Genomic DNA, 20497 nt, shown 5'->3' on the forward strand with positions numbered 1-20497 from the left:
GTTTAACAACACCACTAGAGCACGTTGATTTATTAATCACCTGCTACTGGATGTGAAACATTTAGTATTGTTTTGCTGTCTAAGAGAGAAAACCAGCTACATTTTTCCATTAGTAGCAAGGTATCTTTTATATGCACCATCCCACAGATATAATAGCAAATACCGCGGCATTTGATATACCAGTCATGTTACACTGGCTGGAACGAAAAAAAATTGACCAATGGGCCCACCGACGGGGATCGATCCCACACCGACCGCGAACCAAGCGAGCACTTTACCACTGGGCTACATCTCAACGCCCCCTCCCCCCCCCCCTCCCCCCCGTATCAGAAAACCAAACTCGGATATTTTAAACGTTCTTTAGAACTTTATTCTTTCTTAAATATTCGATATTATATTTTTTACCAACATCTTCACAAGAAAGGCGTTATACATAATAGGCGAATCTTCCGTAGACTTCTACCTCGCAGATTAACATCGGCTGTCCTCTTAAAGTATTTTTCAAAATAACTCGACTGGCGATGAGGTCTGGTCCAAAGCCCTTGCACTTGACCGTCACATACTCACCGGCACCAGTAGTTCCAGAGACGCGGTAACATACGTGTTTGTTCATGTATTTCACCTGCGGGTTAGCTAACCAAACAGCCACGTTGCCCATTGTAAAAGCTACAAGAACAAAAAAGAAGAGAGTTTGTTTTGTTCAACGACACCACTAGAGCACATCAATTTATTTATTTATTGGCTGTTTTGGTAATTTTGACACGTGGTCTTTGAGGAAACCAGACACATTATTTTTTTTTTCCATTATCACGGCCTTTAATATACCAGTTGTGGGGCACTGGTTGGAACGGGATAAAACCCAATCAGAGAATGTATCCACTGAGGTGGTTCGATCTTGCGACACATGCACCTCAGACGAGCGCTCTACCGACTGGACTAGTTCCCGACCCTAAAACATTATAGATGTAAAATGCATGATTTAATCCATACACATGCACATGCATACGTACGTATGGACAAGTTACAGTGTGCGTCATGTTTAACAACACCACCAGAGCACATTGATTTATTAGTCACCGGATGTCAAACATTTGGTACTTTTTGAGAGGAAATTGTCCCGCTAGTGCTGGAGCAAATCCTCAATTTCAGGCAAAGAGGACCGATATTCGGGCAAAACATGTTAACACGATACCTTTTTATTATGTATTTCAATCATCCTATACGCAAAATTAGTTGTAATCCGTGTAAAAATGCCTAGTAATTCGTTGATAAACCTATATAGGTGTTTACCTGTGATACTAGTATGAAGAACGGGAAAGGAAATGTTTTATTTAACGACGCACTCAACACATTTTATTTTACGGTTATATAGCGTCGGACATAATATGGTTAAGGACAACATATATATTAAGGAAGGAAACACGCTGTCGTCACTTCATGGGCTACTATTTTCAATTAGCAGCAAGGGATCTTTTATATGCACCATCCCATAGACAGGACAACATATACTACAGCCTTTGGTATACCACACTGACGGGGATCGATCCCAAACCGACAGCACATCAAGCGAGCGCTTTACTACTGGACTACGTCTCGCCCCCAGATACTAATATGAATAAATGTTGTTTTTCAATTGTGTGCCCGAAATCCTTAGTGGTACAGGGGCATGTTAAAAAAGTCTCTCTCTCTCTCTCTCTCTCTCTCTCTCTCTCTCTCTCTCTCTCTCTCTCTCTCTCTCTCTCTCCTAATTGGGACATTTTCGTTTAATTCAGGTAAAAATCAGCTTGCTCCCCCTAAAAAAAAAACAACGAGTGACCGTTCGACTATGGGCATGAGAGACAATTTGCGAGTCAGAAATGCTTGTTAATATTTATATAATTCTCCTCTCTCTCTCTCTCTCTCTCTCTCTCTCTCTCTCTCTCTCTCTCTCTCTCTCTCTCTCTCTCTCTCTCTCTCTCTCTCTCTCTCTCTGTATACACACACAAGGCAAATGTCGAGTTGGCCAACTCCGTCGTGACAACTAATATTTTGACACTAGCATAACACACACTTACTGTGTCCTACTGCAGTGTTGTACACGACCCTGTCCACATGCAGGTATGCGTGTAGGTCGACAACGAGCGTGAAGAAATAATTCCCCACATGTACGGGACACACGTTCTCCGAATACCTGTTCGAGAAGTCCCCGTCCGTAGCCTGGGGGGCGTCGTGCGGCTGTCCGACCTGCTTGTCACCCGTAGTTAGATACAAAACACTCGCTTTCGCGCCCAGTGCCCAGTTTTTATCTACAGAAGAAACAAAAATTCAACTGGGGCAAATTCCTCCTTAACCGACTCTGGCGTTGTGTTTCACCACCCTGCATTTAAACGGACAAACCCTAGTTTTAACCTGTGAAAATTGTCACTAAGTTTAGTTAATCTACAAACCTGTAACACACTTGGATAACGTTGCATTTGAGTAAAACTGTGACTTTAAAATGGTGAAATACCCTCTAAAAGTAGACTAACACTCGACTCCATAATTGTTACTTCTCAGACGCACGTGCGTTTTTAAAAATATGAGAAATGCATTTTTGATATAAAAACACCAGGATGAACAAAATTGATAATCTAAGCCATAAAATCTAAATAAAGTATGATTTCAGTTTTCAAAAACGGCTACAAATGTAAAAAATATGCCATAGTGTTTAAAAACTAGGGTATGAACCTTTAACGTGTATACATAATATATTATTCGCAGGCACGGCGGACTAGGGGTAGGGGGGTGGAGGTGGGGCTGGGAGTGCTCTCTAGCCCTCCAATAATTCTGAATAAAAAATATTATTGATAGTAAATATTGAGCAGAGATGAATTTTATTTCTAGAATGCAGAAAATTGCATTGGAGGAGATCTAATTTTCGTAATTTACGGGGGAGCATACTCCCGAAGTTTGCTTTGTGCCCTCGATCTCAGTCAGCCCGCCCTATCCCTCCCCCAATGTCTACTTGCTTCCACCGTGCTTGAGAACTGAAAACAAATTCGCGTTTCGTTTGTGGCTGCGTATACACGGCATATATGACCAACATGTAACAGGGCCGTACTTAGCCTAAAACAGAAACAATGGTAGCACTAAACGAACCAAGACACCGTCATAGAGTTAAAGTTTGTTTTGTATAACGACACCACTAGAGCATATTGATTAATTAATCATCGACTATTGAATGTCAAACATGATGAGGAACAGCACACACAGGGACTTACATAAAGAATAAACGGTCTTTGAACGACATCCGAGACCAAAGAAAGAGAGGAATGAAGGAATGTTTTATGAAATGACACACTGAACACATTTTAATTACGGTTATATGTAATGGCATCGGGCATATGGTTAAGGACCACACAGTTAATGTGAGAGGAAACTCGCTGCCGTCACGCATTGGGCTACTCTTTACGATTAGCAGCAAGGGATCTTTTATATACAGCTTCCCACAGATAGGATAGTACATGCCATCGGACTGGAGAGAGAGAGAGAGAGAGAGAGAGAGAGAGAGAGAGAGACTGGATGGTATACCTTGTATACCTTGTCTAGTTCCATACACCTCTACTTCACATATCGGAATGATATCAGTGGGAGGGGTTCCCGGACGTTGTGTGACGATGATGTAATGCCCCAGCGTGTCGGAAGGGCAGGGATAACTGACCGCCGCGCCTTTCTCATACCGCTTCTGCTGTCTGCCACACAACACCTTCTCGTTCACCCACACAAACAGAGTGGGAGCTTGATTTTCTACAAAAACGTTCATTTATTCTCAAATCACTGTATACATTGGCAAGATATGATTAGATAAATTTCTATATTTTCGGTCGCTGACCAAAAGTAATAGGTCACGTGGCGTAAGTCCGACTCGACTGCGAGTATTCGAGGCTAGATTTCAACATATACATACTCTTTAGGTAGTACTAAACGAAATAACTTCCGGCTGGGTCAAAGTTCGAGGTGCACCCAACTTTTGATAGAGAAGTGAACACCACAAGTCCTGTGATTGGTTATAAATGTGAGTGTGTTGGTTGTAAAAAATAATAGTTTCATCTGGGTAAAACAAATGTGCAATTTTATTTCATCTAGTACCAATGTGTCAAGTAGCCTTGTGCTTGAAACATGTATGGGGTACCTGTAAAAAAAAGTACTCGAATTTTGTGCGAAACTAGGGTAGTCATAGAGCTACCCGTTATCTCAGAAACGAGCAGCTTGACCCCCATTTTTTTCTGATTCACTTTAAGTGTAAGTGGTGGTAGTATTTATATCCGTGGCGTTTATGTCGGTTGATACGTTGCAGGTAGGAGTTTTAGCCACATATGTTACTATTATCGTCTATGGGATTTGATTTGGTAGTATACACCCTATAAACCATTCGTTTAGAGTCGTTTATGGGATTAACAGACATATTACTCCTGGAGCTGGGGACTTTTTACATGAATCGGAGGTTCCCTAAATCAGCTTCCATATTGGGTGAGGGGACCACCTGGGACATCATAAAAATCAGGGTGGACATTCTGATTCCTGACAATAAGTAAGAAATTTTACCTGATGTACAAAATTAACATGGTGAAAATGTTAAGCAACTAGGGTCACAAGTTTCACACTTAGAAAGTAATGCCCTAATGGGAAAATAAATAAGTCGACCGTATGATCTCCTTGAATAAAAGAAGGGATTGATTTGTTCAATTCTTTATTTATAAAAGTTAATTTTTAATAATGAAAAACTAAAATTATGAATACAAAAACAGCTTCGGGGAGGAAGCACTGTGCGTAACAAAATATACAAAGCAAGTCTTTTTCAAAATGTCAGGCTGGCACATGCCATAATTTATTATTAGTTGTTAGATTTAATGTACATACTAGTATATGCATGTATTAAATACATTTTTATCAGCTCTCATAAAGGGCACATGATATTTAGGCCTACAATGCACCCAATAATTCCTTGCAGTTTTAAATTATCGATTCGGGATTTTGATTGAATAATCTTGCACGTGATGACAAAATCGGTATCCTGGACCCAAAATCACGATTGACCTTTTATCACCATAATCTGATTTATTCACAGGCCTAATGAGGTATTAAAAATTTAAATGAGTCATAATCTACTGAAATGTTTTAAATAGAAAATATTATGCACATAAAGACAATGCATATAAAACGTGATTGAAGATGGTCATTTTTAATTATGGTCCAAGTAGGATGTTGTATGGTTGACTCGTGCACTCAAACGAGCACTCAACCGAATGAGCTAAATCCTTCCCCTAGTTTTAAAGTCGCCTTCGTCGGTAGCAAAGAAAGAAACAGCAATAAAAGACCCCACCCTCCCCCCAAATACCAACAAATCTACAACATCAATAAATAACCCTTTAAATAAATAACCCAAAAGAAAATAACACAATAAAAAAGTTCCCTCCAAAAAAACAAACAAATAATTTAACACGCCCCCCCCACCCACCCCCCCCCCAAAAAAAAAAAACCCCACAAAAAAACCCAAAAACAACCCAACAATACACAAACCAAAACAGATCTGTGATCAAAATCGTCGGCAGCAAAGAAAAAAGGCAAAGTCGTGATTGCTTCCATGAACATAAAAGGACCGACACTCCCTAGGAGATCCCAAACCCAACAAAACCCACAAAGCCCCCCCCCCCAACAAAAAAAACCCACCCCAAAAAACCAAACAACAACAACAAAAAAAAAACACACCTAAAACAAAACAAAACAAAGAAGGAAAAACACTGGCATTGAGAATTTTAAATTAGGGGAGGGGCCAACCCATATGGGGTGGGGGTAACTCACACTATTTATGTGTATGTATGTATTTTATAAAATTTAATAGTTAAAGAAAAAAAAGGTTTGATTGGGGGGGGTGACCCCTTGCCCCACCCTCCCCTCGCTACGCCACTGGGGAGAAAAGTGCGTGACGTTGTAAATATATACCCACCACAGCAGTCAACTCTGAAGACGAGCAAGATGGCTTCAACGTATATCGTGCCGAACATCACCGTCAACCAGCCACTACCTCGACTATTGGCGACCGTCAGGGAACACGTGCCGCCGGCATCGTTGTTATGCAGATTGCCGTCCACGGCCCTGGCCCCGCTGACCGTGCCCGCGGACTGAGCCACCCGTTGGCCTACAGCAAAATTGTCCCGACTCTTCAGGTATTCAGGATCTGAAACTGTTTATTTGTTTTGTTTAACTACACCTCTAAAGCATATTGATTTGTTAATCGTCGGCTATTTGATGTCGAACACTTGGTAATTTTGACATATAGTCTTGGAGAGGAAACCCGCTACATTTTTCTGTAAGTAGCAACGGATCTTTTGTATGCACCATCCATTCTGACAGGATAGCACATACCATGGCCTTTGATATACCAGTCGTGATGCACTGGCTGATCTAAAACTATAAATATAAAGATGTAAACAGAAAAATATATTTTGTAATAATTAAAGACGCAATGTCAAAGTTGGAATAATGGCGGTTTTGTGCTTGGAAACATACAGTTTATAACCTTTATTAGAAACATACTTATCTGCCCTTGATTTGCATAGCGCTAAGTGGCCCCAGTCACCCACTAAATTATTTCAGTCGCTTTCACGCTCCAGTCGCTTTGCAACAAAGGCCCTTTGTTACTACAGCATTGAGGAGTAGTCGTCGACTTGTTCTTTTATTTTTTGACGTTAATAAAGTTTTGTAATACTATTATTGTTTGTCAGATTGTGTCCAATCTCCTTTTACAGAAAAGAAAATGTACAAAATGTTTTGTGCTCAACAGAAATACTTACGAACACGTCTTGGGGAGACCAAGAAAAAGGGCTCATTGATAATTGACTCGTTTAAAAAGGCACCTTAATAAAGTTTTGACATTTGCAAGTAATATGCATGTGTTTGTATATATATCACTGTGTACGAACGGAAGTGTACATTAATTTGACTAAATGACTCGCTGCGATTATCTGTACCGCTAGCTGCATTATTAACTACGACCTATGCAGTAGTTAATAATCAAACTAACGATACAGAAATTCACTTCCTTGTCTAACGATAAGGTTTCTATGTGATTCGCAAACAAATCGGAACACCAAGTCCAGTGTCATTGTCAGATGGACATAGTGTAAGGGACACAATTTCATTATGTAATTTAATATCTACCTGCAATTATTAATATGCACAACCATTAAGCATTCCATCGTGTGTGTATATATATATATATATTCACTGGCGTAGGAAGTGGGGGAGCGGCAAGGGGGGGGGGGGGGCGCTTTTCTGATATTTCGCTTTATAATAGTGTAAAAGTGTGAAAATATAAAAGTGTGCCCCCCACTTTTTGGCACCTTCCTACGCCACTGATATATGTATGTATGTGTGTGTGTGTGTGTGTGTGTGTGTGTGTGTGTGTGTGTGTGTGTGTGCATGCACCTCCCTACGCCACTGGTATATGTACATAGATAAAACTTTTTTTTAATGTAGGTGTTCGTCTGGGTTATGTTTTTGGTACTGGTGTGTGGCCTTGTTTTGTAGGCTATTGTTTATTTGGGGGCAGATTTGTTGTTGTTACTGAGGTTTTCTTTGGGGGGAGGTAAAATTGTTGAGGGGTTTTTATTTTAAAAATATTAGGTTTTTTGTTTTGCCTGCCGCTTACGCTGATAATCATGTATAGAACAATGTCTTTATTTTAACATTTAACCGTACATAATCGGCATACAAAACTAACATAAATATGTTTACACAAATATTTTGATGTAAACAAAACAAGGACTGTTACTATAGGTAGATGTTTTTAGGTTAAATTATTCATTTAGCTGTTATTACAGCAAAATGTACACTTTATAATGCAATGTATATAGGCCTAATTAATTTGCAGCAAACGAAATATTTAGTCTAGACTGGCTAGTGATGTTTTTAGGGGAAGGGTCGGGTCATGCGTCCCCGGAAATACATTGAAAAAAAATATATATATAGCACGTGGGGAAGGGGACTGTTCTGATCGGAATATTACATACAGTCTGCCCCATCCTCCTACAAAAATGTTGTTTGTTGTTTTTGTAAATAATTTAACGTAAAAATAAAAATAAAAGTGTTTTGGAAATAACAAAAATATACTATTTTTGTGTGTAATTTAGAAAACAAGCGGCTCAGAAATAAATAACTCGAAGTAAATTCCATAGTATGAAAAAATGCATTCCCCGAGGGACGCACGATGAACATACATGTATGTTTCTATTATCTATTACAACCGTGTTACTGTCGCACACAATTCATTAAAACTATAGGTGTGTTTGTATGTTTAAATGAAATTATGATCATTAATGAGAGGCGAGATTGCAGCTTTGAAAAAAACCTAAACAATCAGGGTGGGTGACACCTCGCTAGATTCATCTCTTATATTTAACACATGGTCAATTACTAGTATAACAAAACACAATTTCATCAACTTAATTTTTACCTGCATCATTCTTTATTTTTAAAGCCTAGGTAGGGGACATTTATGATGCCAGGGGCTGGTATGCATAAATCTCAGCTGAAAATTCACAAACAACTGTGGTCATCAGCCATTGTTTCTGCCACCGGAACGCGCCGGAAATGGATAACGGTTACGGGACGTAACTCTGCCTAATTTTTCTCGCTAATTTCTAATAGAGGCTATACCTTTAGCTATATGCCTATAAAAACAAATTATAACAAAATAATTTCATTTATTTGTAGAATGTTTTATTTTATTTTAGTGGAGAATCTTGATAGTGTGTCAGTTACGTCACTGCTTAATGCGTACACTCAGGCTTTTCTATAATACTTTGCGGTCAGCTGACAAAAAAAAAAATAAAATATGAACTTTTATTGTGTTTCAAATTTAATTATAAGTATTGTGTGTTATTTCTTTTTTTTTCATTTGGGTATGAACAGCAACAACAGGTGGCTGATGATTTTTTGTGTGTGAGTTGTCATGCTTCAGTGAACGTAAAAGAAACAACAGCGAACCCGAACAGATGTACCAAACTGTTAGATCAAACGAAAATAATTACTTACAGTGAAAAGCTTTACGATCCTGTGAAATAATTAGTTACATTTACAATTGCAAATATGTATATTAATTTAAAAGAAAAAGAAACAAGTGTCTAAGTCATTTTTGTAAACTATTTCCAGGATATTTCCAGGATATGGTCAGCATATGTCATACTAGGCTCTGACTACCAACGGCCACGACCAAGTTGGCAAACTTTCTGGTCTTACGACCTCTACATCTATCAAGTTTCTAGTCTTGCGCTCTAACAACTCGATTCTCATCGTATACGACTTCTATGACCGATTAGTTGTTAATCTGAGCGCACCCGTCGTAAGATGGCCGTTGGGGAAATTATTACAACGCAACCATCGAGTTGGCCAACCTAATCGTGTCAGTTGACAGTCTGATACTAGCATAACGTACCCAGTTTCCAGCCGTACACCTTGACTTCACACAACGCCAGCACGTCTCTGTCTCGGAGGATTTTCGTTTTTGTGACACGAACGATGCGTCCTACAAGGTCCTGGATACATTTATATTTCCGAGCGAGCCCCATTGGAGACGATAACTGCTCATTACATTTCTTAGGGTCTGTGTCGTGTGCGTTTGCAAACACATCAATCCGGAAGTCGTGGAGTGCAAAACCTAGGATAAACTAATTATATTTAAAAATCATTATTTTTCGGATTTTGTCTATCTCTTCCCCCTTCTTTCTCTATCCCTAATATTTCCTCCATATCTCTCTTTCTCTCTACTCATCCCTATCTCTCTCCCTCCCTATGTCTCTCACTCTTTCTCGATCTCCCCTTCCATCTTTCTCTCATCTTCCCTCTCTCCCTCCTGTCTTTTTCCCATTCCCTATCTTTCCTGGTAACTACCTCTCAGTCCCTCTCCCATCTCTCCCTCCCCTCTATCTCTCTCCCTCTCTCTCTCCCTCTCTCTCTCTCTCTCTCTCTCTCTCTCTCTCTCTCTCTCTCTCTCTCTCTCTCTCTCTCTCTCTCTCTCTCTCTCTCTCTCTCTCTCGCTCTCTCTCTCTCTCTCTCTCCTTGCATGTGAGTGTGTGTATGGATGTATGGATGTAAGCGCCTAGATAAATATAACTATTTATATACTCTGTCAAAAAAAAAAAAAAAAAGCATAGGCGAAATATTCATGGAATTATCAGATTTAATACAAAGTAGCATAATTTCGTTATTTATGATCGTATCACAGTCAAATTTGACATGAGTATGTAACAATGTTCTTGCTATGGACTGACAGCGTTTTCATGGAGGCGTTTTCGTCACCAAACAGCGTCGCACGAGGGCACTGAAATCAGTACCTTGTGTGGCCACCAGTAGCAGCAATCACTGCGTGACATCTCCTTGGCATAAACTGAATGAGTCTCTGAATCCGGGCACGTGGAATCGTAGCCCATTCTTCCTGCAGTGCATGTGACAGTTGTGGAAGCGTCTGAGGCTCCGGGTCATGCTGGCGTACACATCTGTCGAGTTTGTCCCAGAGACAAATGGGGTTGAGATCTGGCGTTCTTGATGGCCATGGCAGCACATTAATGGTCTCATTTTGTAGGAAATCCATTGTTACACGTGCCGTATGCGGCCTGGCATTGTCCTGCTGAAAGAGTTCTCTCTGTCGATCCAAAATGGGAAGCATGTGACGGCGAAGAATTTCATCCCGGTAGCGTACAGCTGTCAGGTTGCCTTGTACGAACACAAGTTCACTTTTGCCGGTGTATGAGATGGCTCCCCACATCATGACACTCCCTCCACCGAATCTGTCAACTTGGGCGACACAGTTGTTGGCAAAACGTTCATTGCGGCATCTGTAAACACGTTGTCGTCCATCACGTCGCTGTAGAAGGAAAAGCAACTCGTCGCTGAACCACACTCGCCGCCAGTTTTCCAAGTTTCATCCCTATACATTCGCGCACCAGCGAACACATAAATGTCGATGTTGACGTCACTACACTGACTTCATCACTCTAAACACTAACCCACTGTCCTTGACAGACATCCCAGTTAGCTGAGGTGTGTGCCCAGGACAGCGTGCTTAAAGTTTATTTGGATATAAGCACGATAATAAATGAAATCTAAGTTGGGCAATTTAACATGGGTTTCAGTGGCAGATGACATCTGTGTAGTGAGACCTAACACATTGGGATAATATATATTACAACAAAGCAAAATAAGAGTTTGTGATGTTGAAACGGTGAAATACTCTTAAAAATACACTAAAACTTTTGTTTTGTTTGCGTTTTTGTGTTTATTTGTTTTTTAAGATAAAAAAATTAATTTTGTTATATTAAAAACACCAGGAAGACCAGAAACACTTCAAATGTACAGAAATGGATAATCTAAACAATAAAATAAAAGTAAAGTACAATTTCAGTTTGCAAAAATGGCGCTATTGAACAATAGGCCTTATGTTAGGGTCACTACAAAGATGGCAACATTTCTGCTCTCACAACTTGTACTACGACTGTCCAGTTGCTAGTATGAGCGCTCTTACAACTCGATTCTTGTCGCATAACCCATTAGTTGTTAATCTGACCGCACCTATCTAAGTCGGGAGTTGGGGAAATTACAACGCAACCGTTGGCCAACTTCGTCGTAACAGTTGACACTCTGAACCTAGCATACGTGTTTAGAATCTAGGGTTTTGTCACTTTAAATTACAAAAGAATACCAACTCATATTAACCAATCCCAAAAGGCTCCAGTAAGGAGGTACCTTTCGAACAACTACGGCAAATCAACCAATTTAAAATTCGCAATGACAGTTGACAGTCTGAACCTAGCATAACTGTTTTAAAGCATTCGACCTCGACCATGCATTCCAAACCCGGGGAGAGAACGGTGGAATGTTTAACAATATATGTCCCTCGGATGGAGGAGCGACCCTAAGCACTCGGCCTCGACTATGCACTCCACCCCGGGGGACCAACGACGAGGGGTAAAAGCACGATATTATACCCGATAAACTTGTATATTTGTAGATATAAATGCTCTTTATTTCTTCTTCTTTTTAGGAAATTATTGCGGTGGTTATCCCCTTAATACTGTAAATAACCTTCACGACTTTGCCTTTGCACTTGCACCTGCACCATTTACTACCAATTACAAGCTCTATTATAGCAATATAAGGTGAGTCACTTAGGGTTCCAGAAGAAGAGGCGGATAAGAAACCAGAAAACCAGATTACCAGACAACCAGATAGATAACAAGTAAGCTCACTTATTAGACATCATTTAACTTCATATTACCAATAAGTTTGCAAACTTAGCTAAGAATTTAAAGGGGTGGGAAACAAAATTCAACTTAGTACATGTATACAGTTACTTACATACTATCGATAGTTGACTCCCTACCTAAATAGAAAATGTTTTATTTAACGACGCACTCAACACATTTTATTTACGGTTATATGGCGTCAGACATATGGTTAAGGACCACACAGATTTTGAGAGGAAAACCCGCTGTCGCCATTACATGGGCTACTCTTCCGATTGGCAGCAAGGGATCTTTTATTTGCGCTTCCCACAGGCAGGATAGCACAAACCATGGCCTTTGTTGAACCAGTTATGTATCACTGGTCGGTGCAAGTGGTTTACACCTACCCATTGAGCCTTGCGGAGCCCTCACTCAGGGTTTGGAGTCGGTATCTGGATTAACAATCCCATGCCTCGACTGGGATCCGAACCCAGTACCTACCAGCCTGTAGACCGATGGCCTGCCACGACGCCACCGAGGCCGGTCCCTACCTAAATAGATGCATTGTTTCATTGGTAACCAAACTAAGTATACTAAGCACTAGGCTTTTTAACCAATACTCACACTATAAGGGAAAACCCTTCAAGTTAGATAGCTAGGCTAGTATAATCCCCCCCTCTCCTTGTATTTCATTATAATCCAAGGATGGGGGGGGGGGGGGTGGGGGGCTCTGGATTGCAGTTGATTACATTAGAATAGGGACTTAGGACAATAGGAACAACCTTAACACCAAACTAGGGTTTACAAACAGACAGCATGCACAACCGCAACAGTACATAGGGTGCATTGACTAATGATAACAATGCACCCGCTCCCATTTAATGGCCCAGCACGTACTCTAATAAGGAGCTGGACAAAAGAATACTGGCTCAGAGTACACAATTGCACTGCACCCAGGGGAAGCTGGACAAAAGAATACCAGCCTACCCTATTCCACCCCCAAATACTTGCTCATGTGGTCTACTTGGTACTTGGTGACACTGAAGAGGAGGACGTTGTTAAGTGCAACAACAACAAGATTTGGAAAAAACCCCGGAATGACAGCGCCTTGCCTACCGGTGTTTACACAATTGCACGAGTCTCCGCTGGGTTGTCATGCCGCGACCAGAAACGGTCAGGCCCTTTTTAAGAGCCCCGTAGTGGTCAAACAATCGGGTTTGAATTAATTAACTGTGTTGTGTAGTTCGCTAGAGTACTTTTAGTTATTTGAGGGAAAATTCTGCTTTCTTTTAGTTTTAGCGTCGATTATATATCACCCGTTACTTTACCATGGGCCAAGGGAGATCATTCTAACGTAATGACAACCAACCATGTGCAGACGACCAACATTAAAGAACGCCTAAAACAATGGTAAAGAAATTATACATGTCATCCCCACGTTTAATATAAATATTTTGATTTTCTATGTAACAAACTTCCTTTATATTTCTTGGGTTATTGAATTTAACGTTATATATATAAGTAAAAACACATTTTTATATTTCACATGGTTGGCTCGATTGTACTATAAATTACCGTAAATGTTGTAATTACAAAATAGTGAATATATAATTTGTCTAGTATTATTAATGTATTGATATAGAAAAGACACAGTACTTAGTTCTTTTATTTTTTATATCTTTCAGTCAATCTGTATTTGGATCTCTAGAGTTAAGAACTTAAGAATAAGAAAACAATTCATGAACAAGAATAAAGAACTTCAAATTTGAACACGTGCTTGGTTGTCTACAGGCCCTATGGCCAACCTAGGGAGACACCACAGCAGCATAGAGGTCTAATTAACGAGCTACTCTCGATTCACTAATGTCAAAACCTATATTACCTCCGAAACTTTCTTTTTGACCGACCATTCAAAATTGCACCCAAATTTCTCAATCAAACTTGCGCACCTTTTCTCTTTTGGCATAATCGTGGTCGGTAGCAGGGGGGGGGGGGGGTTGGAATACTGGTGTTATGGAATTTTGAATGGAGCCAGAATTTAATTCTGGCTCCATTCAAAATTCCCATAGCACCATTACCCCCACCCCACCCCACCCCGCACCCCGCCTGCTACCGACCACAGTCGGGCTACTGGTGCTCACTCTGCCCCACCCTGTCACCTTTTCTGTCCTGGACGGAGGAGCCAGCCGAGGCCGGCTCTTGTGCCCAAGACAGGTGTGCGCTACAACAGCTTGCTCTGAATGTGCACATAAAGCCCTATGACATGACATGACCGTTTGATCCTAGCATAAGTGTTTTAAAAATCGGGTATGTCACTTTAAAATTGGCAGTGACAGTTGACAGTCTGATTCTAGCATAACTGTTCAAAAACTTGTGTATGTCACTTTAAATTCGCAGTGACAGTTGACAGTCTGATCCTAGCATAACTGTTCAAAAACTTGTGTATGTCACTTTAAATTCGCAGTGACAATTGACTGTCTGAACCTAGCATAAGTGTTTAAAAACTCATGTGTGTCGCTTTAAATTCGCAGTTACAATTGACAGTCTGACCCTAGCGTAAGTGTTTAAAAACTCTGGTATGTCACTTTAAAATCCGCAGTGACAGTTGACCGTCTGACCCTAGCATAAGTGTTTAAAAACTCGGGAATGTCGCTTTAAATTCGCAGTGACAGTTGACAGATTGACCCTAGCGTAAGTTTTTAAAAACTGGTATGTCGCTTTAAATTTGCAGTACCTACCACAGCAGTCTTTACGATTGTACAGTTTGACGCTGGTGATGATCAACATCTGCAAGAGATCCACTTGCCACCACGGCCTCTTGTCGCCGTAGCGGGTGTGTGAGCACGAGCCATAAGCGAAGACTTGGTTATAGTTGCCGTCCACTGCGTTAGAGGCGGCTGGATACCCTATATTTAGGCTTGATGATTGCGAGGCCGGCATGTTTATCGCCCATGACCCATCACTCGGATCTGACAAATGAAGAGAGAGAAAATGTTACTTTGGTTTGTTTAAAGACACCACTAGAGCACATTGATTAATTAATTATCAGCTATTGAATGTCAAAACTATTTTATATGCACCATCCCACAGACAGGAAAGCACATACCACGGACTTTGACCAGTTGTGGTGATCTGGCTGGAAAAAAGAAAGAAATCCAATCAGTTGAATTGATCCATCGAGGTGGTTCGATCCTGCTATGCATGTTGGTCTGGAGTCCCGCTAATCAAAAAGGAACACAGGTCATAAAAAATACTACAAAATTCTGATATGCTTTTTAAAAATCTTTCTATGATGATTACACGTAGGTTGACCTCTGAAGTAGTTTAAAAACCTCATTTGAAGTTACTTGTACTTGCTATGTGTAGTACTGAGTGATAACTAGTGTTGGGAATCGATTGTAATTTCACCATCGATCATCGGTTATAATCGGTTTGCACCAAACGATCAACTTTCGATTACACAATCGGTTAGAATTATATGAACATAAGAAGGATTGAATTAAAAAAATCATGCACCTATTAATTATTGTGTTCTCCAGGATAGACCCTACAAATGGCTAATTTTAACTTTAATAACTATTTATTATAGTTTTTCTATCTGTACACCTGAAAACAAACACCAACCCAAACATATTTATTACATCAATTCCAGCATCTAAACTCGAGGAACAAGTACATTTACTATTTCCCCACACAATCGATTATGTATTTATGTAATCGATCATCACATCGATTAATTTTCGCTTATAATCGATGATTGGGACATAACTTGTGATAACAAGTGTGCAAGTGATATAGTGCCACTTGTATAACTTGTATAACTTGTATAACAGCAACACGAGACGGTGTTGATCTTTTTTTACACCTATGTAGATTTTTACATGGTGCTTGTCAGTTGAGAGCACTCCCTAAAACTAGCAGTCACATGACCCTCTCGACAGTGCTGTATTCTTCACAGAATATATAGATATAGACGTAGAAATTGTAGTAAAAAGCGTGGAATAATTAAAATTTGTTTGTTTGTTTTGCTTAAGTACATCACTAGAGCACAATGATTTATCAATCATCGGCTAGTGGATGTCAAACATTTAGTAATTTTGACATTTATCCGTAGAAAGAAAACCCGCTACAACGGCCTTTGATATACCAGTCGTAGTGCACTTCGTGGAACGAGAAATAGCCTAACTGGGCCCACCGACGGGGATCGATCCTAGACCGACCGCGCATCACGCGAGCGCTTTACCACTGGGCTATGGCCCGTGCCTGCATGAAATAATTAATTGTGGTGTGTAACCTTCTTACCACATACCGAGCATATACATGTACTTCGACCCGTACACCTCGACTTCACACAAGTTTAAAGCCTGACGGTCGTGGTCAATCCACAGTCGAACGAACTGACCTATCAGGTCATAGGGGCAGCGGAAACTCTTGGCGATCCCAGACTTAAGGGGTTCACTTTGGTAATGACACAAGCCGACTAACTGTAGTTGTGCAATGGTACCTCTGTGAACGTCAATGTGGAAATTGCTAAGTCGACGACCTAGAAAAAACAGAACAGAGAATAGGATAGGACGGATCATAAGTTTAATGCCACTTTAGCGCTTTTTTCATCCCATGAACGTCTTTGGCTTTTACGTTTTTTGTAACGTCACAGATATAAATATCTTCAGGACTTTTATTTAAAAACATTTTGTTGTTTAATATGACATATTGCATTTGTACAAAACTGTATGCAATATATATGCCTTATGAGGTGTACAATATATCAGGTTGCACCGTAGAAACAGCAGTGTCAGTAAGGTTGTCAGTTTATGTCAGAATACACCAGATCCTGGTTGTCATAAAAACACATAGCTGGACACTTTTTGTAAAATGTATGTTATCAGTATAGGTATTACTAAACCAAATAACGTCCGGTTGGGTCAAAGTTCGAGGTGCAGCCAACGTTTGATAGACAAGTGAACACCACAAGTCATGTAATTGATGATAAATGTGTGTGTTGATTGTAAAAAAAAAATTAAAAATTAATAAAGCTTCTTTTGGGCAAAAAAATTTATGCAATTTTATTTCATCTAGTACCACTATGTCAAGTAGCCTTGTACTTGAAACATGTATTGGGTATCTGCAAAAAAACTGTATTCTAAATGTGTGCGGAACTAGGGTAGTCATAGACGTTACCCGTTATCTCAGAAATCAGCAGCTTGACACCCCAATTTTATTTCTGATTCATTTTAAGAATGAGGGGTGCTAGTATTTACATCCGTGGCGTTTATGTCGCTTGATACGCTGCAGGTAAGAGTGTTAGCCACATATGTTACTATTGTCTTCTATGGGATTTGATTTGGTAGTATACACCCATAACGGGCCCGGGCTATGTTGATAAACAATTAATTAGGAGATAACCATATGACGTTTTTAGATTTGCGGGTCCTATTATATATTTGATCCCGCAAATGTCATTTTTAACCGAAGGCGTTAGCCTGAGATAAAAAATGAAACATATGGGCATCAAATAGACAATAACACCCGCAAATCTAAAAACTTAATATGGTTATGTCCATTGTAAACTGGATCGTTTTTCAACGCAACTAACTGTATATTTGGTATTTCTTGAAAAAAAATGCCTGGCTACAATCTAAGTGTAGACCCTTGAATCGTCAACTTCGCCTGTTCCAATAGCTAATGACGTCTTTACCTTTCCGGGTGTTATTGTCTATTTGATCCCGGAAAAAAGAATGTAATTAACCAATCACAATACAGAACACATCCGCCTTCAGTTTACAATAGGATAGAAACAACTGAACTATCGCAATTCAGACTATATAACGGCCCGGACCACATTCAAACACAATTAATATACTGAAGGAAAGAAATAAGGGGACACATCAAATTGTAGACCAAATTTAATTCACAACTAGCGTAGTAATGTCTATATTTCATACCAAGTTGTAATGTGGGATTGAATGTCTGTAATGTTGAATGTGCTGCCTATATGTTCCCAGTCAACTTCTGACAATATGAATCGATTTTTGATGCAGTCATTATTTCATGTTGTAATCTGTGTGATCCTTTATTTCTTTCCATCAGTATAGTATAGAAACAACTGCATATTTCACGTTAAAGGGACATACCCTAGTTTTCAAACACTAAGGCATATGTTTGACTATTATAGCTGTTTTTGATAACTGAAATCATAATTTACTTAGATTTTATGGTTTAGATTATCACTTTCCGACATTCGAAGTGTTTTTGGTCATCCTGGTGTTTTTAATATCACAAAATGCATTTCTCATAGTTTTAAAAACGCACGTGCGTCTGAGAAGTAGCTGTTATGGAATGGAGTTTTAGTCTATTTTTAGAGGGTATTTCACCATTTCAAAATCACAGACTAATGTTTCACTCAAGTGTAACTTTATCCAAATGTGTTACAGGTTTGTAGATTAACAAAACTTAGTGTTAATTTTCACGGGTTAAAACTAGGGTCTGTCCCTTTAATCAAAGCTGAGTCGATGAATTTGTTTCCAACAATAAAGGTAGAAGAAAATATTATCATACTGAAATTATACATAATCCAAGAAAGCCGTGTCATGTTTATATCTAATTCATAGGAAATATTTGCTTTCATATCTACTTAGTTGAGGACCACAACTCCAGCAAAAATGAGAGAATCCCCATGAAGTTTGTTTTGTTTGTCGACACCGCTAGATCAATCTAATTAAAATTAGCTCCACTGTAGATCAGTAGAGCTAATTGTAATCAGATTGCCACTAGATCACATTGATTTATTCATCACTGGCTATTGGATTTGAAACATTTGGTAATTTTGACATTTAGATTTAGAGAGGAATCCCGCTACATTTTCCCATTAGCAGCAAGGGATCTTTTTATATGAACCATTCCACAGAAAGGATAGCACATACCACGGCCTTTGATATACCAGTAGTGGTGCACTGACTGAAACGAGAAATGGCCCAAATGAGCCCACCAACGGGGATCAATCCGAAACCGACCGCACATTAAAGGTGTATTGTTACAGACCACTGACCTATTTAATGGTTTAACAAAGTATTACCTGAACAAAAATCATTTGATTTGTCCCTAAATGTACTTTATTCAACCATCTTCATAACCACCATACTCCATTTATTAATGACATTTTGTAAAAATAATTGAATTATGGCAATGGTCCATAATTCAAAAACTAAAATTGCCGAGAGGGATGCCATGTATTTCACTCCATCATGGATCAGTTAAGGTGATGCAATAGCTAGATTTGGTTTCCAACAATTAATGTAATTTTTATTTATTATATATTTTTAGAGAAATAAGGTCCTTAAATCCGTGACAGTATGCCTTTAAGCGAGCACTTTACCACTGCGCCACGTCCCTTCCCAAATCTCTATGAAAGTCAAAATAGATCTGTAACAGTACATGATAAAGCTATATACAAAATTTGAGCTCAATATCACATGACATTCTAGACGGACGGACGGATGGAAGGACGGGTGGATGGATGGACTGAGATGAAACCTATTGTAAAGACAACACCAACAAATATGCACGATGGAAGAAAATAGATAATGGGAGTGGGTGGCTGACAGATCATGGGCGCAAAGCAAAGTTACTAGCGGGTTCGGGGGGTGTTGAAGCCCAAAATGCCCCAGTTGCCCAAGATGCCACTGGGACATATTGGGCCAAGACATGCCATATACTTTGTTACATTTGCTTAAATCAGTCAAATTGTTTGTTGGTTTAACGACACCTCTAGAGGCACATTAATGAATTAATCATCGGCTATTGGATGTCAAACAATTAGTACATGTAATTCTGACAAGTAGTCTCGAGAGGAAACCTGTCACATTTTTCCAGTAGCAGCAAAGAGTCTTTTATATGCACTTTTCCACAGAAAGGACGGCACATACTAAATCCTTTGATATACCAGTCGTGGCGATCCGTTTACACCGTATAAAGGCATGTGGACATTTTGAAACTGTGCGTCGGACCGGTGTCCGTCCAAGATGTCCCAATTGGCAGTTAGGACATTTTGGGCTTCAACAGGGGGTAAGCTTCACCGTAAACGTTTGAAAAATAGAATAAAATTCACCTCTGCCTTAAAGGCATACTGTTCTCTAAAAATGGATAATAAATAAAAATACATTAATTGTTGGAACCCAAATCTAGCTATTACATCTCCTTGATTAAACCATGATGGAGTGAAATCCATGTCAACCCTGTCGGCAATTTTATTTTTTAAA

General features: G+C 39.6%; 1 protein-coding gene across 1 annotated transcript in view; it reads right to left on the reverse strand.

The window, feature by feature from the left end:
• Window positions 1-352: 352 nt before the first annotated feature.
• LOC121377446 overlaps window positions 353-20497 on the reverse strand; it is a 34802-nt gene continuing 14657 nt past the window's right edge. The window contains exons 5-11 of the mRNA XM_041505433.1: window positions 16549-16782; window positions 14978-15208; window positions 9455-9676; window positions 5966-6202; window positions 3559-3765; window positions 2055-2285; window positions 353-666 (exon numbers count right to left, since the gene is read on the reverse strand). Of these exons, the coding sequence (XP_041361367.1) occupies window positions 428-666; window positions 2055-2285; window positions 3559-3765; window positions 5966-6202; window positions 9455-9676; window positions 14978-15208; window positions 16549-16782 (1601 nt within the window). The 3' untranslated portion in view covers window positions 353-427. The remainder of the gene's footprint in view (window positions 667-2054; window positions 2286-3558; window positions 3766-5965; window positions 6203-9454; window positions 9677-14977; window positions 15209-16548; window positions 16783-20497) is intronic.

The sequence above is a fragment of the Gigantopelta aegis genome, chromosome 7, assembly GCF_016097555.1.
Source record: "Gigantopelta aegis isolate Gae_Host chromosome 7, Gae_host_genome, whole genome shotgun sequence".
NCBI lineage: Eukaryota > Metazoa > Mollusca > Gastropoda > Neomphalida > Peltospiridae > Gigantopelta > Gigantopelta aegis.